General features: G+C 43.3%; 1 protein-coding gene across 2 annotated transcripts; it reads left to right on the top strand.

Annotated features, from left to right (window-relative positions):
* The first annotated feature begins 13381 nt into the window (after positions 1-13381).
* Positions 13382-18970, top strand: LOC133899018 (uncharacterized). 2 transcript variants are annotated; one of them, XM_062339906.1, is made up of 7 exons: positions 13382-13542; positions 13633-13778; positions 14670-14749; positions 15565-15706; positions 15783-15932; positions 16032-16233; positions 18633-18970. In XM_062339906.1, exons 1-7 carry the CDS (start codon positions 13383-13385, stop codon positions 18734-18736), a joined length of 984 nt encoding a protein of 327 aa, XP_062195890.1. In that variant the 5' UTR covers position 13382; the 3' UTR covers positions 18737-18970. The 2 variants fall into 2 exon arrangements, with proteins under 2 accessions (XP_062195890.1, XP_062195898.1); XM_062339914.1 differs by lacking the exon at positions 15783-15932.
* Positions 18971-19320: the final 350 nt, after the last annotated feature.

The following is a 19320-nucleotide window of genomic DNA, read 5'->3' as shown; positions in this document are numbered from 1 at the left end:
GTGTGGGTTAGCGATATGAGAGTGAGCATACAATTATAGCAAAATTACCCACAAATATCACTAGGTATACCCCGCGCCCCACCTCGCTCTTGAACCCCTATGCCCCCTCTGCCCGTTCGGCTCAAGGTCGATTCCCGTTGCCAGCGGCCACGCGATCTAGGGTTCGTAGCCGCTGGCACGTTCCCGTGCGATCTGTAAAGCCCTGTTCGCCTAGAAGTAGTCTTCGCCGGCAATCCGTCCCCCACAGCAAGCCATCTCCACTGGTTAGTCTTCCCCGTCGGCAGGCCATCGCCATCGGCAAGCTATCTCCATCAGCAATTCATCCCCTCTGCCTCCCTACCAGCACGACCCGAAGAAGAAGATCATCCCCGCTGCTGGCAATCCATCCCTACAGCAAGCTGTCTCCGCCGGCAAACCGTCGCCGCCAGCAACCATCTCCGGTGAGTCTCAGTGCTCAGTGGTAGCTCCGATCCAGAGTAGTGCAGAAGCAAAACTAGGATGTTTGCTAATGGCAAAAACAAAACAAAAATCCTAAAAAAATGTACGGCAGCAACTAGTGCAAGATTTTACAACCAGAGAGGGCAAACTAGTGCTACAAGTAGCTACCTGATAAACATTCAGCTCCTGTTCTTCCACTGATGCGATTACTTTCCAATCCAAAGTTTTCAGACCACTGGAAAACCTGTATTTGCGTCATGTCTAAATCACTAGCTCTTCAGCTTTAAGTACACGCCCTCAAACCAGTTGGTGGTGATCCTTATACAGTTACAGAGAACAATAGCATCTTTTTTTCCTGGGGAGAGTGTTACACATTGAACAACACAAATTATTGGGGAGTCTATTGTGACATTTAACTATTTTTACACGGGGTTTTATTAGGGATTCTGTTTGTATTTGTCGGTTCTTCTATTTTTGTTGTGTATGCCATAGACCATTGGAGTCTCCTTGTGCCACAGATCAGGAGTGATGATGAATCATTTAGGTTGTCTATGTTGGTGAGGTCTCATTCTGATTCACAGTTAAATTTTATCAGTGTTTGGAAATTAGTGAGGCAAGGAGTTGATGGGTAAATGGAATTGGCCAGTTGGGTTACTCTCTTTCAGCATGTATGGAGCAGATCTCTTCTCACTTCGGTGGGTAATATTTGAAAAAATTGGAGAAGTGTGGGAACTTTGTGATGTTATCATGTTTTGTATCAATCTTTTTAGGAAAAATTGACCACGAGAGTTCTAGGAAAAATTATGGTTTGAAGTCAACTAGAGTTATGAATTCTATTGAATATGTAGGCATATTTTTATGGAGTATTGGGGTACTACATTCATGTAGCCGAGTTAAAAATCGGTTCGAGAGGTCAACTGAAACTATTAGTAAGAAATTTTGTTGAGTGTTGGTGTCACGTCACAAATTTCATAATCACATAATTAAGCACAATTATGCTTCATAAGCATTATGTTTAATTCTGTGTAATTTGTTTGGTGACACTAATGCAATTCGTTTGAAATCATTTGGATGAGAGAAAGAAATTCGGGAGAGAAAATGATTAAATTCGCAGCAAAAATGGACCCTTTTCACTTACTTGTGGGCCCCATATGTGGCCCCACCCTCCAACCACTCCCTCCACTTGGGCAGCAGACCCACCTGCTCTCTCTCCCTCACCTCTCTCCCGTGCTCCCCATTAGCCAAGGAAGCAAGGGAGCTCCCCCTCTCTCCTATCCCGAGCACTCTCTTCCTTTCTCCCTCAGATCCGTGCTCTAGGAGCCGAATCAAGGTATGCATGTGGTACCATTGCGATCACAAGCTCATAAGCTTCCCATCCCTCCAATTTGTTTGCTCTTTCCTGAAGGATTTGGGCCGAATTTGATGTCTTTTGGTGTCTAGGGTCGAAACATGAAGAACACCGGATTTCTTCATCTCCTGAGCGATTTCCTCCGTTTCCTTCTTCAACCAACGGTCCTCCAACTCGGCAAAACATCTTGGGTGAGTCTCTTAGGCTCCCATGGTATGGATGCGCGAATTGGTTGGTCGAAATCCAAGAATTTGGAGTTAGCGTTGAAGTTCATGAGTTTTTGATGAATTAGAAGCAATAGCCGAGTTTTGGTCGATTTTGGCGTATACATGTCGTCCTACGCGGTAGAGGAAATTAATATGATGCTCTAGGTTCAAGTCCACACTCCAAATGTCGCCGAAATCGTCGCCCATGAGCTCCCAAAGTGCCACTGGCGACTCCCAGCGGTCTGACCTCCACCCCAAGGTCGGTCAGACCGCCAGGGGACAAAACCCTCTGTACGGGGGTGGTCTGACTGTGTTTCCGGCGGTCTGACCGCCAGTATACCTGTGGTCTGATCGTTGTATACCCAAACAGCACAGTTACTGCTTGCTGAAACTGGTAAAATTCATAATAAATTCTCTGTAGCTCCAAAAATTATGAAACAAATTTTGTTAGTTTCATAATAAACTACTCTACCTATTAAAAATATCCCCAGCCATGAAATAGTGAATTAAATTTCTGAGATTAATTAATTATATTAAAGCTTCATTAATTCACCTTTAATTCATCATAAGTCCAAAATTGATGAATCCAATTTTGCTAGTTTCCTTATGACTTATTCTATATAGGAAAAAATGTTTTTATCCATTATATGCATATTGTGGCATATATTTGCACTTCATTTATACTCATTGCATTGCACGCGTTATTCTTTTTTAAATATCGCCGAACCGATGATCCCGACGAGCGAGGGCGATCTGGAGGCACCCCACCTTTGTGAGCCAGTGCATAAAGGCAAGCATCTATCATATTGCACCATGTTAACTTGAAAGTCTAAAGTGTTATCTATGCTTATGTATGTATGCATGTGTCGGGTACCTTTAGGTAGAACCTATACCGTTGCATTCTTCTACCTTGGTCACGAGTTCATGTATGTTCCTTGAAGCCTAGAAGTGATGTCGATGTCTAAAGGTCTTCGCTATGCTTAGCAATGCTTAGGTATTTCGGTAGAAGTCGAACGACGGCGTTCTCCATTGTTCGTGAGGATAGGATCTACTACTGTTTACAATTACATGTTGTTGGTGATGGTATGGTTGATGAGTGGTGAGTATGAGAAGAGGTGTGAGTGGTGCTAGGAGGGTGTTTAACCTGCCCGAATGTGGAGTTCCCCTGGGTAGGACGGTAAAGGAAAACCGAGCACCGTAGACCGTTTGCACCGGTTAAGCACCGATCGTCGGTGTAGTCGGCTTTAGCACTTACCTTACTCACCATACGCTAATATAATGGTAGGCAAGCCGAATACCTTCGCAGCTGTGACTTTGTGGGCGTGAACAACGACGGTGTGAGCCGGCGGGCTTGTAAGCGGTACTAGTTAACTTAGGGAGTAGTTCTAGTACCGCCGCGCCGAGCGTTGCATGCCCCACATAGTTGGGGCTGGTTGGGAAAGGTTGTCACGAGTACCCTCTTGTGTGCTCTTTGGACGGTGGCATAAGTCGAATGGTCCTCGTGTCGTGTGGGTCCAGGAGTATCCCTCTGCAGGGTGTAAAAATAGTTCGAACTGCCGCGCTCTCGGTTATGAGCATGTCTATCGCTTATCTGCACCGATCGTAGAGTCTCGGTTGTGGGCGATGGTTCGGCTACGTATTTGTGGATCGGTTATGTTGGAGTGATAATGGTGTTGGTTCGGATATGAGATGGTTTGGTGTGGTTATGTTCGGGTATGTGGATGTGGTTCGGCTACAGTGTGGTGGTTTGGGCATGGTGATCGAGTTGGCACCGGTTATACTTTGGTACACTTGTTGGTTACGTTTATATATGTTCAGTTGGTGGTGCGGGGTTGTTTCATATATGTTGGTTAAGTTAGTTGCTCACACCTATGTCTAGGTTGCTTACCGCTTAATTAACTTAACCATGTTAATTCTTGCTACCAGCTTAATGCATGACCCTTTCTACCAGCTAGTTGCTTACACCTATGTATAAGACTTGTGAGTACATTCGTACTCAGGGTGTTGCCCTTAAGTTGTTGCAGGTTCACAGGTTGGCGAGGAAAAGACGTTGTTTGGCTACTTTGTGCCTGCTGATCAGGGTGGTAAGCAGGAGTAGCACATTCTACTCTGAACTCGATGCTCTTGGTATGGAGCCTAAGGGCATGTGGCTCCATATCCTTTTGTTGTATAGTTTATTTTCTTCCGCTGCGTAGATCTTTTGTTGGTTAGGAGTTGAGAGGTTTTGTCTCCTCCTCGTTCGCTTTTGTTGTAAATTATTGAAATCAGTTGCATGCTTAATATTTATAATGTAAATGTTTATTACTCGCTCTTTATTAAGCTATGTTGTGATGTACCTGTTGGAAGGCATGTGTTCCGATCCTTGGGCACAAAACACGTGCCGGGACTGCAGGAGCGGTATTTTGATTAATTGTCGATGTTGTGATTATGTTAATGATCGCCTGATGATTAGTTCGAATACTGTTTGGTCGGGTCCTCACAGTTGGATAGGATCAACCTCATTGCTGCAGATATTATCAAACCAAGAGATTTAGAGTTCAAGACCGTGCATCCTAGACTTTTTGCGTCACATTTTAATAATTGCATATGTGTAACAGATGTCACACATGTACCTGTTGTTATGCCTTTCTCTAGGGTGGTTGCATATGTGGGACTCATGGATATCCAATGCAAAATGTGTTGGCCATAAGTGACTTTGACACGAGGTTCACCTTTATTGTTGCTAGATGGCCAGGCTCGGTGCATGGTATGAGGGTGTTACATGACTCTTTACGCAAATATGATGACAAATTTTCACATCCCCCATAAGGTATATTTGAATACTATCCACTCTCATTTCACTATAGCGTTGTCATAAGTATTTATCATGTTACATGCTATTTTTTAGGAAAATATTATCTCGTTAACTCTAGTTATCTTAATCAAGTGGGGCATCTTGCTCCATTTAAAGGAGTGAAGTACTATTTACCAAAATTTTGACAAGGTCCACGTCCTAGTGGTAAGAAGGAAATGTTTAACTATTTGCATTCATCTCTTTGCAATGTGATCGAACAATCATTTGGAGTTTTGAAGATGGAGTGGAGAATATTATTGGACTTGCCTAATTATCCTATGGTTAAGCAAACAAAAATAATTATTGTATGCATGACTCTTCACAACTTCATTCGAGAAATCGCTTTGATAGATGAAGACTTCAAGAGGTGTGATCAAGACGTAAACTATATCCCAAGTGAGGGTCAATCATCTTCATCTCAAAGAGGTGATGGCAATGGATTAAGAACGAAGATGGAGATATGAATACCTGTTGTGATAATCTTGCTAATGCTTTATTTTTTATGAAAGAGTATATTGTTACTATCCTTGATGTTCATTAGAGGATATGTTCTAGGGACAAAAGTACAATAATATCAATAGTGTTATCTTCATTTGGTGTGTGATTACCTTCCTTTTCTTCCTCGGTTATTGCAAGTGTAGGACCCCAATCACCGGGATCTCCTGTGCCCTCTGTATGAGTCCCTGGATTAAGTAGCTGATACGCACAATATAACAGTTGTAATATCACGGTCAAACTTCGTATGTAAATAACAAGGTTCTAGGTACAAAAGACTTACAAATAATACTGAATATTACACACCTAGCCAAGCAGCCAGCAGAATACACAACGGAAGCAAAAACCCAAGCCACAAGCAGCGAGGGAGCGAACACGACCTCATAGACTATTCTTCATCCCCGTCTTCAACTCCGGCGGATTCAGCATTAGGTTCTTCATCTGGACGATAGCAAGAGTGAGTACGGAAGGTACTCAAAAAGTCCTATACTACTTCAAGGGGGTTGATAGATGCATAATGGATATTTCAAGGATAAGGCTTTACGACATAGTTTTAAGCGAGAAGCAGGTTTTATGCAGATTACCAATTGTATCAATTATGATTGATTTTAAGATATTTTAAGTAGTTCGAAACCAATGACGAGCTGTTTCTGGGGTTTCTCGGTCCTAGGAGGGGCTACACCTCACTCCGCAATCCCTTTTTATCACATTTGGTGTACCTATAGTACCACACAGCTTCTGACGGAGTGAGCCAGGAACCATATCACACGGACATCTAGTCCACTCACTCACTCATGAAAACTCACTCATCAGAAGTCTATTCAAGAGTGAACATGCCTTTGCATGTCCATGACCGTAGACACGGCTATTCGAATAGGTTTACACTCTGCAGAGGTTGTACAACTTTACCCATACGATATGCTTAGCCTCTAACCGTAGCTAGCGGAGGAGCAAATCATACCGAGACTCTCCAAACACCTTTCCTGCTGGACTTTTCCACGAGACACGCCAAGTTCCAGAGCTGCATGTTCCAAAGGCTAGCCTCCCTTTTTAAGCCTAAGCGGGTCCCTAAACCTCCAAACAGTGGGACAGATAGACCTTGGCTGCTCGTTGCTCTCAGCCTCCTGGTATGATGCCCAACTCAGTCCAGTGAAGGAAAAGTCAAGTCCTGCTCATATAGGACGCATGGTTGCACGGGGTGGCTAAGCATGACGACACAAGACTCGGTCCTTAAGCGGCTGGGCTAGGCATCTTCATAGGCAATGAATACCATAATGTAACTCAAGCCCCCAAGAGCATCCTCCCCGGGGGACTACTCTACCTACCCGTGTCAAAACAATTTTCACCCATTTTTACACGTCACCTTCCATGTCCCACATAACATCAAGGACTTCCCGACCATCTCGGAACTCACAACCATCAAGGAATCATAGTATATGAGTTATCATTGATAATAGTAAATCTTGTCTCCGAAGAGAAGTGTTTTAAAAGCGATATCTTCGAGGAGACGTATTTTAAAAGCGACATCTCTGAGGAGATGTATTCAATCCTAAGCATGGTAGATATTAAGACGTCATCTATCATTATTATATTTAACAATAGGTATTCCTAGGGTGATATATATATTCTGGATGATGACTTGTAAGGCATGGCAGTGTTGATAGGATTAACTACTACAAGTAGTTTGAAAGAAAACGCAATATATAGCACATGCGATAATAAGTCCGATTTTAGTTGATCAGGTATATTATTTGAAAACATAGGTTCAATATGATCAAGGAAATATGACTTGCCTTCTCCGGAATTTTCTTAGAAGTCTTGATCGTAATCGGGATCCTCCTCACTTCGGATACTTCCGGCGCAGCACTCGCAGAACTCGGGTTGTCCTGAAATCGTGACTACGATCAATAACGACGACATTAAAGAAGAATCAATTAAACACCAAATGAAAATCCAACCCTAATGGATACCACAACGTGACAGATTAGTAGATCTCGATTTTAGATGAATTTTGGTGAAAGAATTGCCGAAATCGGAGTCAGAATGGAGAAGTTACGACTCCTGAAAGATTTAATCAAAATTTAAATCGAGAAATTAATAAATGATACTGTTCACAAGCGGGGACCACATGCACAATAACTCAGGCCCACATGAACAGTATGGTTTTGAGCCGAATGGGCTGGATCCGGGCCTAGATGGGCCTGGGTTGGGTTTGGTACGGGCCGGGCTACACAGTGTTGGCCTGTTCGGGTTTTGGGTTGCCTGGCTAATGGGCTCTAGGAGCTGGGTCGGCCTACTGGGCACGGCCTTTGAACGGTTGGGCTGGCCTGGCAGGCCAGCGGTGCTCGGGCCGAGCCGTGGCTCAGCCGGCCAGGTCGAGTCACGGCCTTTGGCTGGCCCAAGCAAGAGCGTGGGTGCACGGGCGAGCGCTGGCGCATGCGAGCAGTGGAGGGGAGGGGGAAAATGACCGGCGGCGAAGAATTGACAATGGCGCGCACGGGGAAACTCATCAGAGAAGGGTTTCGACCGAGGCTCCACGAAAACAAATGTACGCCGAGCAACTACGTGCTACGGTGGACTCGGCTGGGTGCTCATCGATGGCGGTTGGCAGCGAGAACGGCACCAGATCCCAGCCGGAGTGGAGGCAGCGGCGTGTTGCAATTAGACAGCACCTCCCCTGCACTGGGAGGTGCCAACCTGCATAGAGAAATGGGCCTACGACCTCTAGGCATCATGACACGACGGTCGGTCATGCAATTAGAGCGCCAGCACACCGGCGGCGACAGCTACACGGCGGCGAAGAGCAGAGCTCACAATGGTACGCGGCATCAAGCTAAGAGAGAGTACGGGGATGCCTACACACTATCTAGGAAGGGGTGCTAGGGGCTTGGAGTGCTCACCGTGCTTAAGGACGATGAGAAGCGGGTCGATGATCGGCGATTCGTCGAAGAGGCGACGGCGGCGCTGCTCGGCTATCGGCGTGGATGAGCTCCCGTCGGGCTTCCGGTGAATGGGCAGCGGCACGGTGGTGGCGAGGGTCCCCCGGAACCTCTTAGCAGCACATTGACGCGGAACGGGCGACGGCGAGGTTGCAGCGGCGGAAATGGCGGCGGCAAGCAGAGCGGTGGTGTGGCGAATGAAGAAGAAGAGCGAGAGAAGGTCTGGTTGCGCTACTTGTAGACGGTGAGGGAGCACAGGGAGGGGGTGCGCGCGAGCTGGCGTCATGAGGACGTCGGCGGCGAGGTGGCAGCAGCGCCCACCTTTTTCTCTGGGGCATGGGCGTGCTCTGCGCGGGCCAAGCATGGGTGGTTTGCAAGTCGCGTGCAGGGCATGGGAGGAGAGAGAGGGGGGCGAGGGAGAGAGAGCGAAGAAGCGGGAGTTGGTCGACTCGTGCGCTGGATATTTCCCAGGCGAAACGACAGTGACAAAGTCGTCGTCGCGCTGGAGGGGAGAAGGAAGGATAAGAGTGGAGGGATTGAGCCATTGGATCGACGACACGTGGACGGTCGACGCAAGTAGGGTTGAAAACGGGCGGGAAAAATCCCGTGCCGTCCCGTCCTGTTTTCTACTTTTTTCCTGACCGATTTCGTATTTTCAGAATTATGCGAAAACGGTTCGAAAACAGGAAAGTCCATGCGAAAACGGGATCGAAAATGGTATCTCTGTTATCCCGACCGTATTTTCGAAATACTGTATTTATTCGGGATTTTTTCGCCGAAATACCGTTTTCAATTTTAGCTCAGCCCACAGTCCCACACCACGTCCACAGGCCGCACTCCGCAGAGGTGCTATGCCACTACCTGCCTACCTCGGCACTCCGGCTGGACCGGCTCTGCAGTCCGTACGCAGTCCGGCTAGATCTACTGATCCCCACTCCCCAGCCAACGCCGTACGCCGCCTGTCTCTCATCCCCAGCCTGCGCCGCCCGTCGCCTGTCCCCAGCCTGCGCGGCTACGCCGCCCGTCGTCCGTTCCCAGCCTGCACGGCTGCGCCGCCCGTCGTCTCGTCCCCAGGCAGCGCCGCCCGTCGCCCGTCGCCCCGTCCCCAGGCAGCGCCGCCCGTCGCCCGTCCCCAGCTTGCGCGGTTGCGCCGCTCGTCGCCCCGTCCCCAGGTAGCGCCGCCCATCGCCCGTGCCCAGCCTGCGCCGCTCGTCACCCCATCCCTAGCCTGCGCCGCCCGTCCCCAGCCAGCACCGCCCGTTGCCCCGTCTCCAGCCAACGCGCCGTCCGCAGCGCTCGTCAGTCGTCCCCAGCGGCAGCGCCATCCCCAGCCAGGCGCCAGCGCGTGGAGCAGTGGTTCGGCCGGCAGGCCCGGGCGCCCGACACTCAGCACGCCGTCGTCCACTCGTCCTATATCAGAAATTCAGAATGGACCTTTCAGAAGGTATCTATAGTGTATATTTAACTTTGAATTTTCATTGAAAAATACTATATCAGAATGGACCAAGGGAATTATCACAACTGTTATGCACCTTTTGAAGAAATCCATAGTCCATTTCTAAATGTGATCCTTCGTTCTGAAACTAAGTATTGGAAGATGACTCATGTTGAACAACAGCAGGTAAAGTAATAAGTGCACTACCAAATTCAAATATTTTAAACATAACAGAGGTTTTGAAAATTACAAATATGACAATATGTAAATCAAATCATCATAGGCACCAACATTTTTTACACTAAATGAACAGAGAATATCCCAGTCCACTAAACAGAACCCAGTTTCTTATCATCATTTATCATGCTCCAACATCACTTGGCAAAGTCTAACTCATGTTTCAGTTTCTCCCAAGCCTATGAGATGGATATTTGTCTTTGTTTGATCTATAATATATTGCAGGATGTAAGAGGCCTGCAAGTGCGAGTGTTACAGCTAGCTCAACTCCTGTAGCATCTGAGAGTGAGAGGGGTTCTGTGCCAAGTGAAGATGCACATAGAACTATTGGCAGTGGCACTGGTGATGTAGTTGCAACTCTAGATGTTATTTGTATTGATGAGCAAGAGGAAGAGCAACCTCAGCTTACTGGAAAGAGATAAAAGAAGTGCATATCTGAAGTCTGGCAGTACTTTACCAAGAAAAAAGAGATAGTAGTGGTGAACGGGCAGAAGTTTGAGCAGTTGTGGGGATATTGCAATTTTCCAAATTGCAAGACCAAATATAGAGCTGAGAGCAACCATGGAATCACTGGATTTAAGAACCATCTAAAGTTAGCATATAATATTGTAAAAGGACAACAACAGCTCAAAGTTGGTAAAGATCATGGAAGTGACATTACTCATGTTCAGACTTACAGGTATGATCAAGAAGCTAGCGTAAAGAAATTTTACTTGGCAATAACTATGCATGAGTACCCTTTCAATATAGTTGAGCATGGATATCTTGTTGATTTCATTAAGTCCCTGCGCCCAAGCTTTCCAATCAAGTCTCGTATCACTGTTAGAAAAGAAATAGTGGATATATATTTGAAAGAAAAGGAGAAGTTGTATGCATACTTTAAAACTGTCCATTGTCGATTTAGTGCAACCATGGATATGTGGACATCATGTCAGAATAAATCATACATGTGTGTCACCATTCATTGGATAGATGAAGATTGGTATATTCAGAAGAGAATTATTGGTTTCTTTCATGTGGAAGGACGGCATACTGGTGAAAGGTTGTCAGAGACCTTCACTAAAGTTATGGTTAGATGGTACATTGAGAAGAAATTGTTTGCTTTGACTTTGGATAATGCTAGTGCAAATGAAGTAGCAGTCAATGATATAATTTCCGATCTCAATGTGAATGTTCATGCTTCTTTAGTTTGTGAAGGTCTATTTTTTCATGTGAGATGTGCCTGTTATATACTTAATCTGGTTGCTAGAGATGGATTGAAAGTAATTTCAGGAACAATTGACAAAGTGAAAGCACTTGTGCTAGCTGTGAAAAGCTCTCCATTGCAGTGGGAGGAACTTATGAAGTGTGCTACTGAGTCTGGATTGGACACATCGAAGGGTCTCTCACTTGATGTTTCAACAAGGTGGAATTCAACCTATCTGATGCTGAGAGATGCCTTGTACTACAAGGCTGCTTTTGTGAGGCTTAAGTCTTCAAATCGCCGTAAGTATGAGAAAATATCTCCATCTCCTGCTGAATGGAACAAGGCACTATAACTTTTTCAATGCTTGAAGAAATTCTATGATCTTACTAACATTCTCTCTGGTACTGCATATCCAACTGCAAACTTGTTTTATAGAGGTTTTTATGAGATTAAGGTTTTGCTTGCTGAATGGTGTGTTCATGAGGACAGTACTATTAGTGAAATGGCAACTGCTATGAGTACAAAGTTTGAGAAATATTGGAAGAAATCCAACATTGCTCTTGCTGTGGTATGCTTCCTTGATCCTAGGCACAAGAAAAAGTTAATAGAATTATATATGAAGAAGTTCTATGGTGATATGTATCAAGTTGAACTTGATGAGATTGTTAGTGTGATAAAGAAATTGTGTCAATCTTATGTTACTTCTGCACCTTCATCTTCAACAACAAAGAGTAAAGCACATGAAACTTGTAACACAGGTGATGTGTTAATGGAAAATGTAGATGACGAACTAGAAAGCTTCTTATATGATACAAGTGAACCTGATATGTACAAGTCAAATGAGTTGGAGAAATACATGTCAGATCCACTTTTGAAGATCAGTGGTGAATTTGATATTTTAGCATGGTGAAAGAATAAGAGAGAAGAGTATCCTATTCTTTCACAGATTGTTCGTGATGTGATGGCCATACAAGTATCAACGGTTGCATCTGAGTCTGCTTTTAGTGCTGGTGGTCGTGTCATTGATCCTTACCGTAGTCGTCTTGATCCAGAGATGGTAGAAGCTTTGATTTGCACTAAAGATTGGGTAAAGGCCGCAAGAAAAGGTGATACTTTATTTAGTTACAATTGTGCAAGGATTGATTTTTTTTTCATTTACTAATGTAACTGTTTATTGGCTTTGTCTTTCGCTTTGAATTTTCAGATTCTAACAATGTTGCTTCAATTGTGAGTGATCTTGAGGTTCTGTCTACTGCCATGGCTAATAAAATGTTGATTAAGGTATGTTCCATAAAATATGCAACATCGTTGCTTCAATTTTAGTGATCTTGAGGTTCTGTCTACTCTATGGCTAATAATGTTGCTTCAATTTTAGTGCTGCTGATTCTCATGTTCCGCGTGTTTGAAATGTAGGAGAATGAGAATAAGGAGAAAGAAGAAACAGAAAGTGATCCAGATATGATGAATGATGCTGATGAGTGATGAACTGTCGGCTACCTGGAAGAATATTTGTCTATGTGTTTTGCACTTTTGCTATTCTATATTCCTATTAGGCTATTATTGTGACTATATTGTGTCGGTGTGTGAATTTTCTATTTGTGACTCATATATCATTATGTGAACGAACATGGTTGAATGTGGTGTACTAGTGTGACAGTATTCAAACATCTAGTGTATGAAAATTGATCGGTTATGTCCGGTTTGAATTACCGGTTCCCGACCGATACCGACGTGTTTCCGTTTGGTTTAATTCGTTTCCGATATCCCGATATTTCCGAGTTCGTACCTGTTTCCGACTTTCCCGTTTTCGATTCCGTTTTTGAGATAAAATGTGAAAGTGAAAACGGTTAGAGGGTTTTCCCGACCGTTCCCGTCCATTTTCAACCCTAATTGTAGGTCGTTTTAGCCTCTTCAACTATTCTCTAAATATAAGTCATTCTCGAACTTCTATGCATTTTTTCTCTTTTGTTCTCTTCTTACCCTTATTTAATAAATACTACTACTCTCACAAATAAATGAATTATCTTTTGCAATGCAGAATAAATAAAAGGCAATAAGATCATTTGATCTACTTTCTTAATCCTTATATACAAATCTAAAACGATCTATATTTGTAATCAGATGGAGTAATTATTAGAAACACAGTTAACTTGGTAATATTAAAGGATCTTGCAAACAATAACCTACGTGTAATTTTTTCCCGAGTGCTGCTACACGTACTATCCAACCAAAACATATCGCGCGGCTACAGTACCCGCAGGTCGTATGCGGGTCGGACGAGCCCACGGAAGCCGAGCCGCCAAAACGTGGCCAGCTCAGATGGTGCCCCTGCGCGGCTGCCACCGCTTCGCCCACCTGCGCCTCTTCTCCTCCATGGCGGCGCCCCAACAACCCGGCAAAACCCTCCTCCGCCCGAGCCCCACGCGTACGTCTCCCTCCCTCCCCGTCTCACCCCGCTCATTGCCCACCCCCCCTCCTCCGTGCTCGCTCTGACTTACTCCTGTTCTCTCTCCAGCTTCCCCCGCTGGCTCGGCGCCCAAGAGGTCCAGGACGATGGCCACGGACGCGACGGCGGCGGCGGCGGATCCTCCTTCGGCCTCCAAGGGCTGCCCCGCGATGAAGGCCGAGTTCGTCAAGCACGCCGAGTACCTCAATGCCCTGGTACGGCGCCCCGTTTCGTTTCTTGCCTCCTCCCTGGACAGCGGAAATAACCGCTTGACTCTTGTCTCGCGAGTGTCCTTCTGTGCTTTATCTGCTGGAGTTTTGTTCCGCGTGATGCGCTCAAAGAGCGGAGGTCAGCGTAGAGGTTTGTAGGTTGGTGTGTGTCAGTTCGGTGCCAAGATCTTATGCGTGCTAGGTGTTCGGAGAAATTCCTATGAAGCCTACGCGACCACTTGTGTGACAGTGGCTGCTGTGTTCGGTGCTCCTGCCAGTCTGAGTACCGATCTCAGGTTAGTCGGGCCATTTCACTGATAGTCACATTGGACTGCATGTTAGCAAAAAAACCAGTACAATGAGAACATTTTGGGAGTCAGGATCGCTGATCTTGTGGAGATGGAATTCATTCTTGTTGGACGAACCTGATGTCTGTTTCCCATTTAGGCATACAAGTATACAACACCTTTGCTACTGTGAATCACTGGATATAATCACACATCTACAGTCGACACAGAATCCTATTCAAGGCGTTTATATATAAACGAGTCATGCTTATGTATGAGCTTCATGATTATACACGTGTATGTCTGCAAAAGTTATGGCAGCGTTGCAGCTTTTGTCTTATGGCATTTTCTCTTGTCTGAGTTAACTGCATAGGGTCATGCCTCTTCAAAGCCGCATGAACTATACGCAATGGGCTTTCTTAGCTTTGCTTTAAAATTGATTTCATTATAGGGTCAAGTGTATCAAACAGTTGGCGTTGTTACTCCAGCTTCATAGTTGGGCAATATTTTCCTCCTTTTACAAACTGAAAGCATTATTGTGTAGTAGGTATGTGATGCTTACTCGTGTAATTAATTATCAATGCTTTTGATACCTTTCCATTCGTTGTAGAATGATAAGAGAGAAAGGCTTGTGAAAGCAAGTCGGGATGTGACAATGAACAGCAAAAAGGTCATCTTTCAGGTCCACAGGTAAGTAGTACAGGATCTTACCTCTACTTGATTTGAACCTTCAACGATTGTGCTGCTGCATTACATTATTTTCTAGAAAAAAAGAAAGGAAGAGAAAGACACAGGTACATTTTCTTGGCAGAGAACGTGATTCTCAAAATCATTTAGGTCAATCTGGATCAATTACTAAATTTGAGCATCAAACAATTATGCTTGCTGCTTTGCAGTATTTTGTTCATAAAAAAAGAAGAGAAAACAGTGCATGCATGTTGTCTTGGTGAAGATTCTGATTCTTAGTCACTTAGATCATTCTGAACCTTGATCAGTTATGAAGATAGTATATCATGCCATCAGTCATAAAATGCGTCAATCTGCCAGATTTTGTTCGCCTTACTGTAAAAACATGACACTGGTATTACAAAACCTACCCCAAGCTGCTAAGTTTCACTGTACGTACAATCAAGAAGTCCGCATGAATTAAGCAGTTTGGAGCACTTGTTTTCCTCAAATGAAGATGATCAAAATCGGGATTTCAGCTGAAAGTTAATTTCCAATAATCCAATACAGAGCATGTTTCCAAAAAGTATGAGCCCTGAGAATTGATCGAAGTTATATTCAAAATGATAAGCTGTCAAACAGTGAGCTGTTTATGTGCAAGTATCCTTCAATGTTGAGATTGTCCATGTTGATGATGTGCTAACACCATTGGAGAATAGTATATACTCTGCTCAAGAAGCACTTTGATCAAGGCTTCATAACCAAAGTTGCCTAACTGCTTTACCAGTTTCTTTGTTGCTACACTTCATAAGTATTCATGAACTGTTGACTTGTTTCAGAATCAGTAAAGTTAACAAGGAGGAAGTTCTTTCAAAGGCAGAAAATGATCTTGCTGCAGTGGTTAACCAATACATTGCAAAGTTAGTAAAAGAATTACAAGGAACCGACTTCTGGAAGCTAAGAAGAGCCTACACCTTTGGTGTTAGTACTGACCTTACTCTTCTACATTTGCTTATAAGTTGTAACAGATCCCATATGTTTGTGATGACTGTTGCAGGTACAAGAATATGTTGAAGCTGCAACGTTTTGTAGATTTTGCAAGACTGGCACTCTATTAAGTCTCGCTGAAATTAATGATTCTTTACTAGCACTAAGTGATAAATCTGTTGAGCCCTTACAGATAAATGTACTTGACTATCTTTTAGGGGTAAATGCATTGAAACTTCTATAATTAAATTATGCTAAGTTTTAGTTTCCCCCATTCGCTTGAAGTTGCTAACACTTTTTCTGCATTTTCATGTCTTAGGTTGCTGATTTGTCAGGAGAGTTAATGAGGCTTGCAATAGGCCGTATATCTGATGGCGAAGTTGAGTATGCAAGGAACATCTGTTCATTTGTACGTGATATTTACAGGGAGCTGACCCTTGTGGTGCCTCTAATGGATGACAATACTGAGATGAAGAAGAAGATGGAGGTTATGCTGCAAAGTGTAGTGAAAATCGAGAATGGTATTACTTCATTGCTGCTCAATAGTATTAACATTGTGATTCCTCGTCTTTAAGACTATGACCTTGGCCAGAAAACATCAGGCACTCCTCGATGAAAAGATGAAACATAAATATATCTTTGTGTTCAGTTAAGCTGCATATCCGATATAGCTTATTGATCTCTTCAATATGCATTAATCCATATCTGCTGGAATATGTGACATATCTTGAATGCTGATTCTGAGTTGCTAATAAGAGACGCTGAGAAAAGTATTTATGCACATCTGCTGCAATGGCTGCTTTTTAGAAGCTTCTTCCTGGCTGGAGATGTGATAACTACTGCCTCCGTTCTTTTTTATTTGATGCTTTATGACTTGTGCACATGTATTATGGAGACAACATGACTATGTCCCCACTAAAGTTTTCTCTTGCTACCTCATTAAATTCGTGTCTCTCCTCCATCACCCATTATGGCCAATGAAGCAATGAAAAAGGAACCGAGTCATGAAAATGTAGCAATTAACTGAATGAGGCAGGGGCAATTTAGGAATATGTAACTATGTTTCCTATAACATAAAAATAACACTTTTCAACTCCTAAAACATCAAACAAAAATAACAGAGGGAGCAAGTAGCTAAAATTTAATTTTATTGTCAAGTGGCTACCCTTTGCTGGCCGTATGTGTAAGGATGCTGTTATGACTTTAGGCATAGCCTAAGATATATTTAGTTTGTTAAGGGTATAACAGTCAAGGGTATTAGGGGCAGCGATAGCAGAAGACGATCAGGAGAAGCTAGGGATCCAACTGAAGCTTTGATACCATGTTAACTTTGTATAGATCGCACAAATGATGGATAGATACTTTGAGGTCCATTGGACACTATATATAGACGTACATGAGGGAAACCCTAGGACTAGGAGATTACTCTAGTACCCTTGCTTATTATGCCCTTAACATAGTTAAGCATTGGTTTGATGATGTATTCCGTTATCCTATATTTCTAGTGATTTATGTGCAATCCACATGGAAATACCCTGTTTTTAATTGCCTTAGTTCGATTCAACAAAGTTATCATGAGCATGGTAAGCTTATATGGGTCAAAATGGCATCCTTGATGATATTTTCTTTATCCGTAATGTTTTGATGTTTGAATGTCACTTCTGAGCTTGACTTCTTTTTATATTTAAAGCTCAATTGTGAACTTGATTGATTCTAGCTTGTGTTACTCAGCTAGAAGTGTTTAGTGTGATTATTGGTATTATAGTCATGTTACTGAAAAAAATACTAGAGAAACTTAGGATTGGTTGCAGTAGATCGAGAAGAGTGTAATGTGAAAATGTATTTGATTTAGCCCTTAGTTACTTCTTTGAACTAATGTTGCTTTACCTTGTTTTTTTATATGGACGAAATTCTTAAACTTATTTGTACAACTGACACAAGAACTTGGGCATTACATCTCTGTGAGTTGGGTTTCAATCTTTCATGAAATGGAAAGAAAAGATTGGCAAAGTGGAAGTTGCTGTGCTTTTTAAATTATCGAAGTTTCCTTGAGTTAAAATAGTCTGGCATCTGACGTAAAGAACTTGGGAAGCATCTCCTATGAGTTCGTCCTGTTCATTTTTCTGCTTCAATTTTGGAAACATGTTTTGGACACCGCCACACCAGGTTCAGAAATATTGATAATAGTTTATAATTTTTTTTATATCATCAGTTACCTGTGTGAATTTGTTTGATTTTTGTTACCGAATCCTTATTGGGCCCATCTTTCTGTCTTCTGCTGCTTGTAACTCTTCAATTGTCTGCATGTAGTTACAACAAATACTTAGATTTTGAAGAACATATTGCACTCTGTTCTTCGTTGGCTAGTGGATCCTAGTCAGTAGTCATTGCTTTTTTATGTAGTACTCCTTTGTGATTTGACATAGTTCAGAATAACAAATATGAAATGTTTGAATTTGACATTAGGTGTACAAGTTGAAGATTCACATTTTCTCTATCTTTTCGAAAATATGTTCAGATTTGTGCTATCACTTTTATAAAAAAGACCATTTGGTTGGCAAGGCCGTTCCGGCTCTATCAAAACAACCCGGAAAACGGTCAAATATACTTAAAAACAAATCTTCAGCTTCAGGATCTATAGAATTGCTGGAGAGTGTGTCGAAACTACCGTAGCCACTAGCCAGAGGGAGATGTCGTAGACTCAAAACCCCCATAACTAGAGATAGATGGCGTAGTTTGGGAGGGTGGTGCAGATGTTCAGAGTTGGGATATCATCATATTCTTAGGAGGCATGCATATGCAATTCGCTAGTATTGGATTACTTTTTCAGACACATGGAATTATCTCGCTGTCATGCCTTTTTTGAGATAATCTATTACTTGTTCGGAACCATTTAACTTTGTGTACGCTTGTGTTTCAGCTTGCTTCAGTGTTCACGTGAGAGGATCAGAGTACATTCCTCTACTAGGATCCTCTGCTGATGCAGATTATTCCTTTTTTGGTGCCTCAGACTTTGACCAATGAAGATTTTGAAGCAAGACCACCTAACTGAAATGTCACATGAGCTTATGTTCGGAAGAGGAGCTGTGTCAAGGCTATTTTTAGGTTTTCGATCTTGTTTAGTGTTTGGCTTTATTTCCGGTTTATGTTGCACATCATGGAATCTGTAAACCTTGGCTCAACTTTGTAATGATGTTGCAACTTGCAAGACTGGTTTTTCGATTCGAGTAATGGTCGTTCTCCGGGCTGCCTGTTTCACCTTGTGCGTGCTTATACTACCTGAAGATTATCTTTCCGTAGGTAACTTTATTGAGTTTATATGTATTATCTGTCTCATCGGTTACATGTAATTTCTGCCTCAATTTTACCCAGTTAAGCTTTGCAAACGTCTCCAATGGTTTTCTGTCTTGAGCTGTCATCTAATCTCTCTTGTATTCTTCAATGATTTTGAGCTATCAGGTTCTATGTCTGTGCTGGGCGGCCTCTTTTAATATATTTTTTCGGGACGAGCATGCTTGAAAATATTATAAGGATTCCACTGCAGATTTGATGTCTGATCGGTGCTTGTCACGCCTCTCTATGGAATGTTGGTGTGGTTGTACATGAAA

This window comes from Phragmites australis, chromosome 2, assembly GCF_958298935.1.
Source record: "Phragmites australis chromosome 2, lpPhrAust1.1, whole genome shotgun sequence".
NCBI classification, from domain to species: Eukaryota; Viridiplantae; Streptophyta; class Magnoliopsida; order Poales; family Poaceae; genus Phragmites; species Phragmites australis.
The sequence above is the reverse complement of the archived record's forward strand: the minus strand, read 5'-3'. Positions and strand labels throughout refer to the sequence as shown.